The sequence below is a fragment of the Typopeltis vanoorti genome, chromosome 2, assembly GCF_054136105.1.
Source record: "Typopeltis vanoorti isolate ZY-2024b chromosome 2, IOZ_Tvanoo_1.0, whole genome shotgun sequence".
NCBI classification, from domain to species: Eukaryota; Metazoa; Arthropoda; class Arachnida; order Uropygi; family Thelyphonidae; genus Typopeltis; species Typopeltis vanoorti.
In genome coordinates this window covers 80,966,136-80,982,366 of record NC_143550.1, presented here as the reverse complement: position 1 = coordinate 80,982,366, position 16,231 = coordinate 80,966,136, and the positions used below count along the sequence as shown (strand labels likewise).

Below are 16,231 nucleotides of genomic sequence, written 5' to 3'. Positions count from 1 at the left end.
GAAACAATAAGAAAGAGAGAGAGAATGGTAAGAGGTATAATGTATGGGGACTCAATGATCAATGGTGTTCAAGATAGGATGCGTGAGGAGTGTTTGCCAGGAGGAACGATAGAAAGAGTGGCTTTGGCAGTTAAGAGAGGTGAAAGGGTGGATGAGATGATTGTGATGGTGGGAACAAATGACGTGAGTGGTGGTGTAAATAGGGAAGCGAGAGATATGAGATTCTTGCTTGAGGTGGTACGAAAGAAGACACAGAGAGGAAAGATAGTGTGTGTGTGTTGCCTAGGTATGATAATGACGAACTGAGCAGAAGAGCGGTAATATTGAATGACATATTAGCTAGAGTGTGTGACAAGAGAGGACTGGAATATGTGGATGCTTGGAATGTGTTTGAGACAAAACAGAGAAAATCAGTCACTGTTCCCTCTAATTTTTGCTGGCCCAAGTGTGCACGAAAAACATTTGTATGCAAGTTTCTAGTCTCAAACTCAATGCATGCAGTAGCCTGTGCTCACAATAATGAATGTCATAAGCAACACACTATTAATTTGATATGCCTAAAACTGGTGACAATATCTTTCTTAAAAAATCTTGTATGTTGTATGCTAAATATTTCTATAAGTACAACCTAAATACTTACTTTTCAGCTACATCATACTGCAGATATATGCAGTTTATAAACAACTTATGTCAAGTTCTTGAGTAGGTTGTTCTTTGACATTGCCATTTCAACATATTTCTCCAGCCACAGCCACTTAAATTTAAATACATTTATAGTTTTTTTTCTACTTTAATTTCAACAGTGACATTTTGAGGGTTTAATGCACTAAACTGCTGATGATTTCTCATATTAATATTGTCCATTTTTTGTCTAGCTATAACCTGTAAAATTGTGAGCACTAAATTAATTTATAAATAAAATAAATTAATAAATAAATTAAATTAAATTCTCTTAAATCTGTGTAGCTACAAAATCATCACTTTCCACTTTCATGAGTTAAAAGTGGCTATACTGTCTAGACAGTACACTAAACAAATATAACTATGCAACTTGCTGATATCAGCATCAGTTCATCCACAGTGCAGGCTAAAAGTAACTAATTGTGGCATGTATTGAGTTAGAATGGGTTAGACTAATATTGGAGTGGAGTCAGTGGAGAAATTATTAAATAAAATAAGTGACAAGTATGACTTATCATAATTTGTTTTTATAGTATGTTCAAAAATTATCGACTGTAAATTAGACATTCTGAAAGCAAAAATTTTGCACACACTGCCACTATGCATGTGTGTACTCCTTTTTTAACCATTGTGCATGCACATGTGTATAGCTTAAGAGGGAACATTGTTCAGAGTGAAGTGGGTCATGGTTCTAGGTGGCCTGGCTTATATAGAACAACAAGGGTAAACGATTACTACTAACAATTTTATTGAGATGACTTCACTGCAAGGAAGTGAAACAAAACAGAAAAACAAACAATCACTATTTATTTTTTTAAATGAACTTTTGCTTTAACAGTATAGTATACTATACTCATACTATGCATGAGTACTGTCCGACCACAGAAGAAAGAGCCGTCACTGGCAGATTGCCAAGAAGAGTTAATTCATGTTGAAGGGGAGAAAGGAATAATGAAATGTACGAATTCATTACCAACACACAAAATCATGTGCTTTATACATAAAATTTTCCAACTGTTGTACTAGCAAAATAGTTATCAGAAACTATAACACATTTTGGGAATGTTAGTCAAGTGGGTAATATTTATTATCCTACCAGTTTCACTGATTTTTGCTATCAGCATCTTCAGGGATACAATTGGTAAGCGATATGAAGGTAACAGACTAGGTTTTAACTGACAGTTCTAATTCATACACAATTAGTACAGTGCGAGACAATGTGTGCATCTTGGGAACATGATTTATTTGTTACGAGACATAATGTAATTGGTGTGAAAGTTCATTTCTTTGATGTTTAGTGATCTAATTAAAGTTTTCCAAATTACCTGCAGGATTAGACCTTGATTCTTATTTAGGTTTCCTGTTGAACGGGCAACCATAGCAGCCTCCTTGAAGGTTCTGGAATGGTAGTTCTCTTTGTATAGGGCATATGACTCTTATCCCACTCAATAAGATGGTTGGCAGATGCAAAGTCTCTACCAACCAACTTCTGTCTCGTTTCGAAGCTTCTAGAGGTCTGACCAATGTAATTAACACCACAGGAACAAGGTATATTATATACTCCAGAGTACTTGTAGAATGGATGAGTGTCTTTCGGTGATCTTAAAAATTTCCGAATAGTATTGACCGGCTTGAATGCTATTCTAATATTGTGTGGTTTTAGAAGGATAGACAATTTTTTGGAAATTCTGCTGACAAATGGAATAGTTATAGTACTGATGTATTGGGTGTCATCACGTTGTCTTTGTGGTATATCCGAAAAGAAAATCTTGTTGCAGAGTCTTTTAGGATAACCATTTAAGGATAGCTCTCTGGATATTGTAGTAAATATCAATAATTAACTACAATATCCAGAGAGCTATCCTTAAATGGTTATCTTAAAAGACTCTGCAACAAGATTTTCTTTTCGGATATACCACAAAGACAACGTGATGACACCCAATACATCAGTACTATAACTATTCCATTTGTCAGCAGAATTTCCAAAAAATTGTCTATCCTTCTAAAACCACACAATATTAGCGTAGCATTCAAGCAGTGAATACCATTTGGAAATTTTTAAAATCACCGAAAGACCCTCATCCATTCTACAAGTACTCTGGAGTATATACCTTGTTCCTGTGGTGTTAATTACATTGGTCAGACCTCTAGAAGCTTCGAAACGAGACAGAAAGAGCACATAGGCTATGTTAGAAACAACAGACAAGATATCTCAGACCTTTCTTCCCACTTTGCCTGTACCAACCATCTTATTGAGTGGGATAAGAGTCATATACCCTATATGGAAGAGAACTACCATTCCAGAACCTACAAGGAGGCTGCTATGGTCGCCTGTTCAACAGGAAACCTAAATAAGAATCGAGGTCTAATCCTACCGGTAATTTGGAAAACTTTAATTAGATCACTAAACATCAAAGAAATGAACTTTCACGCTAATTACATTATGTCTCAACAAATAAATCATGTTCCCGAGACATGCACATTGTCTCGCACTGTACTAATTTTGTATGAATTAGAACTGCCAGTTAAAACCTAGTCTGTTACCATCATATCGCTTACCAATTATATCCCTGAAGATGCTGATAGCAAAAATCGGTGAAACTAGTAGGATAATAAATATTACACACTTGATTAACATTCCTAAAATGTGTTAGTTTCTTATACAAGTAGTCAAGAAAGAAAATCACAAAATAGTTATCACTTTAAAAACTAGAATTTTCATAAAAGAAAAGCTGATTTTCCGATGTATAATAATAAATTCTCATTCCACAAAATGCATTGATTACACCCTGTTATCAGAATGGATTAGCCTTCTTCTGACATTTGCAGAAGTGTTGAGGGGTCTCACATCTGTGGTCGCACAGTATAGTATACTCATGCATTCTGTAATATCTATAGATATGTAAGAGTTACTGCATCAATAAACATGATTTGAACCACTGAAAACAACACAGCATGTTGGTTTGGGTAATATGACTTGCATATTGTAGTCCTACCATGGAAACCCATGTTGTGAGCCTCGGTTCTGAATGTTTTTGTGCAGATTCATGTTCCAGTCAATGCCCATAACTCTGCATTTAACATGTCAGCTGACAAATGGCGGTTTTTACATATTATCCTTTGTAGCATCCTACGGGCACATTAGTGAGTGTGGTAGGTTGTCCACTGTGGACAACCCACCCCACCACACTCACTAATCTGTAATCAAGTCATCACTAATCAAGTCATCTGCAAGTGGCAGCACTTGCAGATGACTCTGTGTGCCCATCTCAGTATGGTGTCACTGATTGTTGACTTGGGATGACCCAGTTTTTTAACAATTTGCTGAATAGATAAGTCTGCAACATGGCATCCTATCGCAATGTCTCTTTCAGACTCCATCAATTCCCTTTTTGGAGTCATTTCACCTGGACACAGTTGCACTGATTTGTAAGCATCATATTCTTCCAATTTATACTGACTACAAACATGTGACTCATTACATGGCACAATGCACCTTGCCCATAGGGGTGTCTCTTGCCTTCTTTCCAAGCAGCGTATTCTTTTATTCTTTCCTCACAGAAGTCTTCATATGGCTACCCACTACCCAGGTAATCACATCATGATTATTTTCACCTGTTGGAGGGAATTGCAACACTCACTCACAATTACATACTCTAAATGAAATGATCAGATCTAAGACTCTCAATCCTTGCATTGCCCTCCTTTACATTATGCCTAAGAAAGTCGTCTCTTAAGAACTCAATTAATTAATTTTCCTTATTTCCAAATATAATAAATTTAGTTTAATCCTTTATCCAAGTGTGAGCAAACAAAGTTTGCGCCTGAAGTATCTTCAGGACTGGGGTAAGGTGATACAGCACTAGGGCAACTCGTTGCAAAGGTGGAGCAAGCTACCAACACTCCTGTCTCAGTATCTCCCATAATGCAAAACACATCTCCTTGCGGATATGTCTAATGTTATGCATTAAGGGAAGGGCCACTACCCAGACTAGTTTCGACCTTTATTGAGGTCTCTTCAGTGGGAGCCAGGCCCAAGGGAGATACTGAGACAGGAGTGTTGGTAGCTTGCTCCACCTTTGCAACGAGTTGCCCTGGTGCTGTATCACCTTACCCCCAGTCCTGAAGATACTTCAGGCGCAAACTTTGTTTGCTCACACTTGGATAAAGGATTAAACTAAATTTATTATACTCTAACCAAGTGAAAAATAAACTTTCAACATCTTTCTCTAAATCCAGAGTAATTTATTAAAAAAGGGTGGCACACCATTTGGCAACTCTGATAGGTAGAGATGACCTGCAAATGCTTCTGCCTGGTATCTCAACTTGGGCCTGGCTCCCACTGAAGAGACCTCAATAAAGGTCAAAACTAGTCTGGGTAGTGGCCCTTCCCTTATTTCGAAAGTATGTTATCTTTTCAGTGTGGTAGCCGGGTCTGCAGCGTGGGCTGTCAGGTTTATTTCCGATTGCGGTGATTGATTCATTCAATCCAAGTTCCAGGATTCAGCGGACGCGACCGTATATATGAGAGCTGCCTTTTCCGGATCGATCGTGGTTGGTAAGATAAGATATTTCTCTATTTTTGGATTCCTTTCACTCTATTTTTTCTTTCTTTCTGCTAGTAGCTAGGCTTAAGCTACAGGATTTGCTGGTAAGACTTGTTCTTACGGGATTTCTCTCTTTGCTTGTAGAACCTTTTCTGTCCTACGGTATTTTTACTAATCTCCCACCGCGATCCTACTCTTCCCTAGATCCTATATCTTTTTTTTTTTTTTTTGGCCGTGGCCAAACCTAAGACTGACATGTCTTCACTACTTCCTAGGGTGAGAACGGTCGGTTTTCAAACTGACCCATCCCTAAGCAAAAGGCATATCTGCAAAGCACTTTGTGAGGCAGTAGGTTCCGAAAACATTTACGGGTTTACCCCCTTTGGGGCAGGGAGATACCAGGTAGTGGTAAAAAACACCACAACTAGGGACAAACTGCTGGAGGGTTTTAAATGTAATGACGTAGAAATCACTCCGTTCTTAGTGGGAAGCCTATTAAGAACGGTAAAAATTGACAGGTTCCCCCTCGAATATATAGAAAATAGCGACGACGTCATCCACAAGACATTCGCTAAATGGGGCACAATTAAGAACATTAAACGAGGCACTGATGTCGACTACCCGGATTGGAAATCAGGAGTGGTCATCTTCACAATGCAGATGAAAACTCCTGTTCCGAACTTTGTCACCATCGGCTCCGAAAAAGTCATGGTAAATTACCCAGGTGTCACAAAGCAATGCTACAGGTGTGGCTCCCACGAACACCTGGGAGCAGAGTGTGCCAAGGCCAAGTGCAGCAATTGTGGCGAATCTGGCCATTCCCTACCACATTGCACCAACCCCTGCAAGAAATGCCACCAAAAAGACCACAGTTACAATGTGTGTCAACACAGAACAGCAGCAGAACGAATGGGGGGTGCGATACAACCACTTCCCGTTCCTCCCCCCCTTAGCTCTGACAACACAGAACCACCAAAAATACCCACCCCGACCCCACCACCGATATCAACAGCCCAACCCAAACGTGGCAAACAAGAGGGGTTCAAACAAGTATCACTGGGTAAAACCAAAAAGTACAGAAGCCAAAATTCAACAGCCAGCGTTCCCCCCACCACCACGAGCGCAGATACAACCACAGCATCTGCCATAGAGGAAATGGACACCTCTACAGCAAAACGTCAAAGGGAACAGGTAGAAGACGAACAAGCTTCGTTTAAAAGGTTGCCTATGGGCGGAAACCCTACTACCCTCCCCACGACAGGAACAGAACCCACCCCAGCACCATTCCCTAAAATAATTCCAGGGGGAGCTACTATTCTCCACCACGTCCAAAAAGACCAGGACGGGTTCGAAAGAATCCACAATGCCATAGAGAAAAGCGGCGAGCCACACTTCTATGCCCACTACACAAAGGGTTCATCAAAACCCTGTGTTGGCTTGGAATGGGACAAACTTGCCGTGCCAGATATTCTAAATGAGGAACAAAACTCCTTTAGGAACTCCATTCTAGCCGCCAATATGGGCTTACACGACAGCGACATCACAGCGCTATACCAAGCACTAATCAAAATAGTTACCGAAGAGACACTAAAATTCTAATTGTCCCTCCCTATAACTACACCACTAAAATGAACAACACCTTTCGCGTCGCCACTCTCAACATTAATGGTATGCGCTCCGTCAACGCACAACGCGCTGTTTGGAGCCTAATCTTACTGCATGAGGTTCATGTACTCTTTCTTCAGGAGACGCATTTTTATCAGTACTGGGACATAGAAAACTTCTCCAGAAGCTTCCCCGTTCAGAGCTTCTGGTGTTTCGGAGAGCGCTGTGCAAGGGGGGGTGGGAATCCTTATTCGTCAGCCTATTCTAGGCGGGTTTTTCAATGTACAGAAAGATGCCGCAGGACGTCTAGTCTCTATAGACTGGAAGTTTGGAGGTAGAGTCATCCGCTTCCTTAATGTATATGCCCCCAACAACGCCCACCAGCAAAGCGGGTTCTTCATGTCCCTAGAACCCTATTTACACGGGGCTCAGTATATCATCGCCGGGGGGGACTGGAACTGCATCGCTGACGTAAGACTTGACAAAGTTGGTGGCAACATCAACTCCGGTACCGGTGGCTCAAGGGAACTGCAACTCTGCTGTGATAATGTCGACCTCATCGACATCTGGAGGGAACATAATCCAGACACAGTGGGTACCACATGGGCGAGAGGAGGAGTCGCAACGCGACTAGACCGCCTTTATATTTCCAGGAACCTTGGGCCACAAGTCATCTCGGTCAGGCATATAGCGGTTGGTAGCTCGATAACAGACCATGAAATGGTTCTGATGAACATCGAACTACCCGAGGTCGTAGAAACATCGAGAGGACCCTGGAAAATGCCTCCAAGCTTCCCCAAAATTTATAGCAAGGATTTGCAGCTGCTATGCGAAGGAAGGAAAAGGGCCCACTGGGACTGGGACGCGTGGGCCCAGTTCAAAACCGAGGCAAAAGAGCTCTTCCAGAACATCTCCAGAGAAAGAGCTCACGCTCTTTCTCTGGAGAAAGAGCGTGAAAAAGGAAAAAAAAAAGGAAAAAAATGAGAGAGCTGTACCGAGAGCTAGGGTGGTACCGGGCTAACCAGAGAAACGGTATTCCTAGCGATTCGCTTATTAAAGCCGTGGAAATCGAACTCGAGGCACTTCGACGGAAAAAAGTCGCCGAGCTCGATTTTCGCACCAGATTGTTTCTCCGGCAGGCGGAAACACCTTCGGCCGCTTTTTATAACCGGCAGCACATAGCAGCACAAGATGAGAAAGCGGTTCGGCAAATTCATGCTAACGGGCAAACACTCACAACCACGGGAGACATCCTGCGGCAATTTTCCCAGCATTACACGAGAACCTATTCCGACGAAGCTGAGGAGACAGGCGACTTCGGAGTGTGGAACATTGACAACATGCCTGAACACCTCAGAACTCTTCAAAAGAGACCAATCACTTCGGAAGAGGTTACTCGAGCCTATAAACAGCTTAAGCTACGGAAAACCCCTGGCCTGGATGGGCTAGGCGTTGAGCTCTATCGCTCCTGGAACTTCATCTTGCCTATCCTGGTCTCACTATTCAACAGCTTCCTATTCACTGGTGACGTGCCTGCTGACTTCGTTAGCGGGTACACAATTTTCATCCCCAAGAAAGGGAGAGACCTAAATAGCATGGGTAGCTGGAGGCCCATTTCCTTGACTAACACAGACTACAAATTATTCGCAAGAGTGATTTGTAACCGTCTGAAGTTGGGCATTGGGAATGTGCTAACCAGCACTCAAGTATACGGAGTTCCGGGAAGATCGATGGCACTCAACCTCTTCCTGATAAGAGACCTTCTTCGCTTTGTGACGAACAAGGAACTCCCACTTGCACTCGTATCAGTAGACTTAGATAAAGCGTTCGATAGTGCAAAGCACAACTTCCTGCACTATATCCTAGAGAAAGTCGGAGTGGCGGCCTGCGTAAGGAAAGCAATCAAAAGCATGTACGGTAAAACAACAACGCACATTGCGATTAATGGGTTTCTTTCAGAACCCATTCCCATACGCAGAGGGGTTCGGCAAGGCTGCCCCCTTAGCCCCCTTCTTTTCTCTTTAGTACTAGAGCCTCTTCTAAAAAAAATTGATGAGACGCGCGCAGTAAGAGGAATACCGCTACCCTTAGGCTCCAAACAGAGCAAAACTGTCGCATATGCCGATGACATTGTCGGAACCCTTAGGGATTCCGAATCGATTTACATCTTCTTCGGCATACTGCGAGAGTTCAGCGTGCTCAGTGGTCTTCACACCAACCCAGAAAAAACAAGAATCAAAATTTATGGGAAATTCGACCCTGCCAGTCTTCCGTATGGTCTGAAACCCACAACCGGCCCATTAACAATACTAGGAATTCCCTTCCTAGAGACCCCAGTGTTGCAAACACAACACTTAATAGAAATGTGTTGCGGAAAACTAAAACCCTTCAGTCCCAACTACCTATCATTCGAAGGTAGAGCAACAGTTATCAAAACAGTCCTAAAACCGATGTTACTGCACACCATTAACCTCACAAACATAACAGACACACAAGACAACGCCATTCACAAACATATCACTAATTTTTTCTGGAACAACAGGAAACACGAGGTGCGCAGGGCATTTCTCCATCTTCCCCCCACACAAGGGGGATTCGCCCTGCCAATCCTCAAATACTGCCACCTAACCAATGCTGCTCAGACCATACGGAAAGCACTGGCATCAAATCACCCTTCCGGCAATCTGATGAAATACTTCTTAGGATTTTTCCTACCCTACTTCGGGATCACTGGCCACGCCGGACCATGTGCAGAGACGGTGCCTGAGTGGTACTACACAATATGTAAACTTTTTAAAAAATTGGCAACGGATGGAGTTCGAGTGCTTCAGCTCAGCCCAAACAAGCTGTACTGGAAAATTTTTGACAGCTTTGACTGGGAAAAACCCGATCTGGGCACAAACGAAGAGGTGCTGTTCACCAACATAAAAAACAGCTGGGGGCAACCATTTCACCGGGACTTAGCCTGGAGAATCGCCTACGGCAGACTCCCGGTGAAACTGGTAAAATCAGCTTACAACCCGCGCCCATGCAACCCCTTCTGCGACGTCTGCGGTGCGATAGAAACCGTAGGGCACCTCTTCTTTCACTGCCCGCCAGCACAGCGTGTTTGGCACAGACTGGCTGAGGTGCTTGCGATCCCAGCGCTCACATTCCCCGAAATAGTCTTTCTACAGTTTCCTCCCCCAGTAACCAAAAACAAGAAACACCTGATTTTCCTAATAAATGTGATTAAGCACCACATTTGGAAAACCAGGAAAAAACACCTTCTTAACGAGGGGGATCGCATCTATCTCCGTGTTAAGAACTGCCTCGCAGCCTACCTCCGCCGCTTCCTGGAGCAGGAAAGGTACTTACGGGGAGAAGAGCGGTTCCTGAGGAGATGGTGTGATCCACCAACCATCTGCCAGATCATACAGGGGGGAATCCGGTTGTGTCTGCACCTATAACACCTTCAAGTTGTAGGTGTTGACGCTATCTCGATCTTCCTTCCTGATCAGCGTTTAACCCACAGGTAGGTCTAGTCCTTTCACAGTTGAAAGTTTTTCTGTCCCCAGGTTGGGGTTGACCTGAACAAACCCGGACTGCGAAGGCCAACATCGAGGTGGTCCCAAGCCCTTTTCAGGGCGGGGTCTTCCGGGCCAGGTCATCTCCCTTCTTTTCCTGGTTATACTGTTCTGGGTTTGCTCGGCAAACTCATTCCTCTATAGAATTGTCTTCCACATAGTCTTTAGATTTATTTACACTTGTTAAATTTGCTTAGTCTCTCCTTGTTTTTCCTTTTCAGGATTTTTCCTTTTTAAAAGTGAAAAATCAACGACCGTTTTAGAAGCACCCCTGGGGGGTCAACAGCTAAAACAGGTCAGCTGAGGCCTCTTTCATCTACTCTACTACTATGCACTCTATCTTTATTTCCTCTCCTACTATCTGCTGAATCTCAGCCTATCTTACTCCACAGGCCAATGATGAGATACGTTGAACTCACAAATAAAAAAATAACATTAGACATATCTGCAAGGAGATGTGTTTTGCATTATGGGAGATACTGAGACAGGAGTGTTGGTAGCTTGCTCCACCTTTGCAACGAGTTGCCCTGGTGCTGTATCACCTTACCCCAGTCCTGAAGATACTTCAGGCGCAAACTTTGTTTGCTCACACTTGGATAAAGGATTAAACTAAATTTATTAAATTTATTATACTCTAACCAAGTGAAAAATAAACTTTCAACTTATTTCCAAATGTTAACTCTTCATTTCAGTCTATATTACCACAATTAAATCATCCATTATGATCACCTTCCTTTGTTTACTAATTTACCCAAGTACTTTATACATTGCTTATTGCCTTTATGCATGCTTATACATTGGGATTATTTTTTGTTTTGTGTTTTGGTGAGATCATGATCTGTAAGTTGATAAGTCGTATGGTCTTTTAAGATATGAGTCTTTTGTTATATTCTGTTTTCTTTTATTTCTTTTTTTTTTTTTTTGATTCATTATTATGTATCATTGTAATTATCTGCTTTGGTTATGATAATTTTATGTTATTGTCGAACTTTTGAATACTTTTTTTTTTTTTTTTACTATTATTTATTATTACTTTAGATTTGATAAGGATGTCAATTATTTGTTAACTGCAAATATTGCTAACAGCTATGTTTTTAGTAGTGCTTGTTAAGAATGTAGCCATGTTAATGATTTCTTTGACACAAGAAGTAACTTATCCCAAAATAATCATTTGGGCTTCCACACATAGTGTGCCTGTTAAGCAATGAGATTGATTTTTTACAGGACAGCCATTTGAATAAAAGTAACAAATGCCTTTATAGTTTTGACTACTAATGTGTGTTGTAATCACAGGTGCAACTTTTGAGTTGGGTGATGCAGCTGTTTTCGTGTGGCCACCATTGAAGTAAGAGTGTGTCAGAAGTTTTGTCATGGAACAAAGAAAAAACAGAATATAACAAAAGAGCTGTGATAAAATTTTACTGTAAATTAGGGAAAACTGCTACAGAAGTGTACCAAGACTTCAAAAAAAATTATGGCGATGCTTCTTCTTTGAACCATGCACAGATGTTCTGCTGGTTTTCGATATTGAAAGAGGAGATGGAGTTCCTGGAGGATGAACCATGCTGTGGATGGCATGTTTCTGCATGGACAAATGAAAATGTGGTGAAAGCTAAGGAAATTGTTGCTCATAACAAGCAAATAACCACTAGGCTACTCACTGCACAGCTTTGGTGTCAGCAAGGGAAAGGCCAGATTAATCTTAGAGATTTGTGCAAGAGGAAGATTTGTTTGCGGTTTCTGCCACACATTGGCACATGAACAGAGAGAGCGGTGGGTTGCATGTTGTCAAAATTTCATCCATGCAGTTGGTCAAGATCATGATGTGTTGCAAAGAATTGTCACTGGTGATGAAAGTTGGTGTTTTCAGTTTGATCCAGAAAAGAGCATGGAATTGCGTGGAACGTCTTCTCCTCGGCAGAAGAAAGTCAGGTTGCGAAAATCACATGTCAACACAGTGGTCATTGTTTCTTTTCAATGCTGCTGGAATTATTTACCGTGAATTTGTTCCTGAGGACACTACGGTGAACGGTCAGTATTATTTAGGGGTAATGCAATTTGTACTCTGACATGTGATGTATCAGGAAAGAACTGTTCCTCAACAGCAATTGGTTTTTGTTGCATGACATTGCACCTGCACACTGTGCACTGCCAGTGAAACAGTTTCTGGCTTTGAAGTTGATTTGTGTGATCAAACATCGCCCCGCCCATCCACCCTCTGTTCTCCAGATTTGGCTCCCACAGACTTTTCCCTCTTACCAAAGATGAAGTGTGTCTTGAAAGGGGAGCACTTCAGTGACATTGAGAACATCCAACATGGAGTGACCCAGACAATGAAGGAGGTTCATATTCAGGACTTCCACCATGCCTTCAAACACCTGTACAACAGATGTAAATGTTGTGTGCAGTTGGAGAGAGATTATTTTGAATCTGTGTAATTGACAATTCCAAATATAGTTCTTTGTTTTGATATAATAATTATTGTCTCATTACTTAATGAGCACATTGTGTATATCCCACATACAACATTTTTCATTCAGTCAATAGTTGATAGTGTAGACAGGATTGCTTGTATTCTTTCCAGTCACTGTTTCCTCTCTCTTATACACTTCCTTCATAAAAAAATGTTTTCATTTTAAAAACTATATTGGAAAACTTCATTCTCAAACATGCAGACATTGATTAGGTTTGATATTATATCATTGTTTATTAATGTACCCTAAAAAAAAAAAAAAAGCTATTAAGTCCTTCTTCTCCCTCTTGACATATGCAGTAAATTTGAATTATCAGATTCACTAAACATGTTGGGTATTTTACATGGATAGCAAAATTATACAAACAAACTAGATGGATTGAGTTTCCTTCTTATCTTTAATCAATGTCCATATACAGTATAACAGTTAGAAAACAAGCTCCCCAATACAGCTAATTTAAACCTTGAATACAATTGTGCTATATAAGTGATGATGTGTTCACTATTTATTTATATAGCTTTGAATACATTTTTAGTGCATTTACACAACCAGCATCATAAAATACACCTCACCATAGAAAAAGGGTTAAATAACTGTCTACCCTTCCTAGAGACATTAGGAAGGGTTACATCTTTGAAATGGGCCATTATCTTTTCCTGTTTACAGAACCCCCCCCCCTCTCCCCCCACACACAGTAGAAGATTCTTACACACACGCGCACACTACAAGATTCTTATGTAAACAACCAAACCTTGACATGGGATTAAGTGGAAGAGAATCATAGTACCACATGGTCAGTTGCAAGTCTAAGAGGCTATATTTGCATTCAGTATCAGCATTGAAGTATTTCACAAACTTAAGTATGACTGCATTAATTTATCAATAATTTCAGAAGTGGTAATTTTAAGATCTAAAGTTCAACAATTATGAATTACTTTAAATTCAGCCCTCCTAGGATGCTGGTTTGAAATTCAGCAACTAAAAACAGCTTAGTAAATCACTGTATTTATTTATTAATATACTTACAATATAGTATTTACACATACATACACTTCCGTGGAGTTTAAAGGCCCATCATGGAAGTTCCTCACCCATACATCACCTGCCGTAATCCTTCATTCTTTGAGCTCATTCACTGAAGGACTTATTAACCACCAACAGGCAACCAATTAGTCCTTCAGTGCAGGACTAATTGCTTGCCACCTTTCATATCCTTCATGGAAGAATATGATAGGTGTATGAATTCAATACACATATACATATTTGCTTCAGTTTATTATAGTTATAGCACAATTTCATAATGTCTGCTGTTTTTAGAGCTAATGCTTAATTTTGCGCATACATTTCATTTTATGATATCTTTTTGCATATTTTTACATCAAAACCACATATTAAAAAAATAAACAGTTCATTTTGTTAATTCATTTTAGGAAGGAAAAAGTACTGTTTATAAATATATATCTCTGTAATTGTATGCAGTTTGCCAAAGCTATTTCCTTCCTTTCAGAATCCTCATCGGTCACTTGTAAAAGGCAGAGATCACTGTCCCAGCTTTATCCTCCAGGGAGAGATACTTTTACCTCATGGAGTGTCTAGAGAGGTGATAGTTGAAGTTAAAAACTTACCAAGAACAGTAGTGAGTACATATTTATAAATTCTCTACAGTACCTTTCTTGTATGTATGTGTGTGTGTGTGTGTGTGTGTGATGTATCCCAGTTGTAAAGTATATCTAATTTGTATGGAGTTAGTACTACTGATATTACTACTACTGATAATTGTTAATGTAATGGTAAAGATATACAATATATAATATTTTGAGGATCTTTCATAAGCAAAATTTTGCAATAATTTATGCTTAGTGATAGTCTGAATAAAATGTTTTTTTTCTTCAATAGATATATTAGTAACATATTATGCAGTTTGTAGCATAATATCTTGAGGTGTGAAATATTCTACCATTTGAGATGGTTTCAACTTAGACCCATTAAAAAGTTTCCTAATTTCATCACCTACGTGAAGGTGATTGTTTTTGATATTATTGTAGAGATGACCAAATTACATTGCCTCTTATTTTTTGTAGCAAAATGGCCTGCTTCCAAATTTTTATTAAAATTTTTCTTGCCTTAGTAAACCCTACTATAATGAAATAATAATTATTAATATGGGTTTATTAAGGATTTATTGAGGGAGGTCCTCCTACCTCCAGCTCACACAATGCATGAACACCTATCGTATTTTTCTTTGAAAACATTCATCAGTCCATTCCACACACTACATGCTATGGGAAGAACCTGGATCTCACATGCTATCCTTCCTAACCTTCAGTTTCCAGAGATGATTTCAGTTTTGAAACCTCACTTGCCATGAGCTATAAAATCTGACTTGTGCCTACACTGTAAGATCCCCTTACCAACTTTTATGTTTCTATTATATCCTCTCCTTCATTTATTACCCAAACTCTGAAGATCACATTCTCTCAGTCAGTTCTCATATGCTCAGTTCCCTAGACCACATATAATCTTGATTACCTTTCTCTATATCTTTTCACTTGTTTTCTTATCCTGTCTAAACCTAGGTGACAGTAACTGGGCACAGTAGTCAAGATGTGATCTTATTAAAGCCTTGTACAATACAAGAATACGTTCCTTATACCTACAAGTTAGTGTTCTCTTTTTTGCAGTAATCTGACATGATGACTTAACTCTTTTAACAGTGTGACCTAAACTTTAACTTCTATCTACTGTCACACTTATTTCTCTCTTTTTTGACCATGTGCAGCAAATTACGCTTAATGTGACTTTTCTCTCAATATCCTCAGTCCTAGATGCATAACCCAGCTCTTAGCAACATTGAAATGATGTTCCATGTCATGTGCCCATAGAACTGATATGTTCAGATCTTCTTAACATATTTTTAACTTTGCCTCTTTGACAAATAATTGTATGTTATTATTCGTAACAATCATGATATGATTACTATACAAGTTAAACAACAGTGGCCCAAATAGAGAACCCTGTGGTACTCCATTGATCCCTTTCTTTCTCTTAGATCAGATACTTCCGTATATTATTCTGTGATACTGTTAGACAGTCATGCCTTAGCAAAATTCAAAAGTATTATGGTGTATCTATTCTTCTTATCCAACTCTGTGGTCATTCTATTATAAAACACAAGCAAATTGCTGAAGCAGTACTTACTGTTAACAAAGCCATACTGTCCTCTATAGAAGATCAAGGATCCATTGTATTACTAATTAATAAAATGAAGAAGTTACAAATTAGCCAAACATTTAGCCAAAGTGCTCACACAATATACTGGCAACACACTTTCACACATAAAAAACTCAGCCCACTTTAA

The 16,231-nt window shown here is 39.9% G+C and overlaps 1 protein-coding gene across 1 annotated transcript in view; it reads left to right on the top strand.

Annotated features, from left to right (window-relative positions):
- The window catches only part of LOC150109208 (plexin-B-like), a 792,153-nt gene that overhangs the window by 434,638 nt on the left and 341,284 nt on the right, over window positions 1-16,231 (top strand). The window contains exon 13 of the mRNA XM_090406262.1: window positions 14,381-14,509. Coding sequence (XP_090262388.1) covers window positions 14,381-14,509 — 129 coding nt within the window. The remainder of the gene's footprint in view (window positions 1-14,380; window positions 14,510-16,231) is intronic.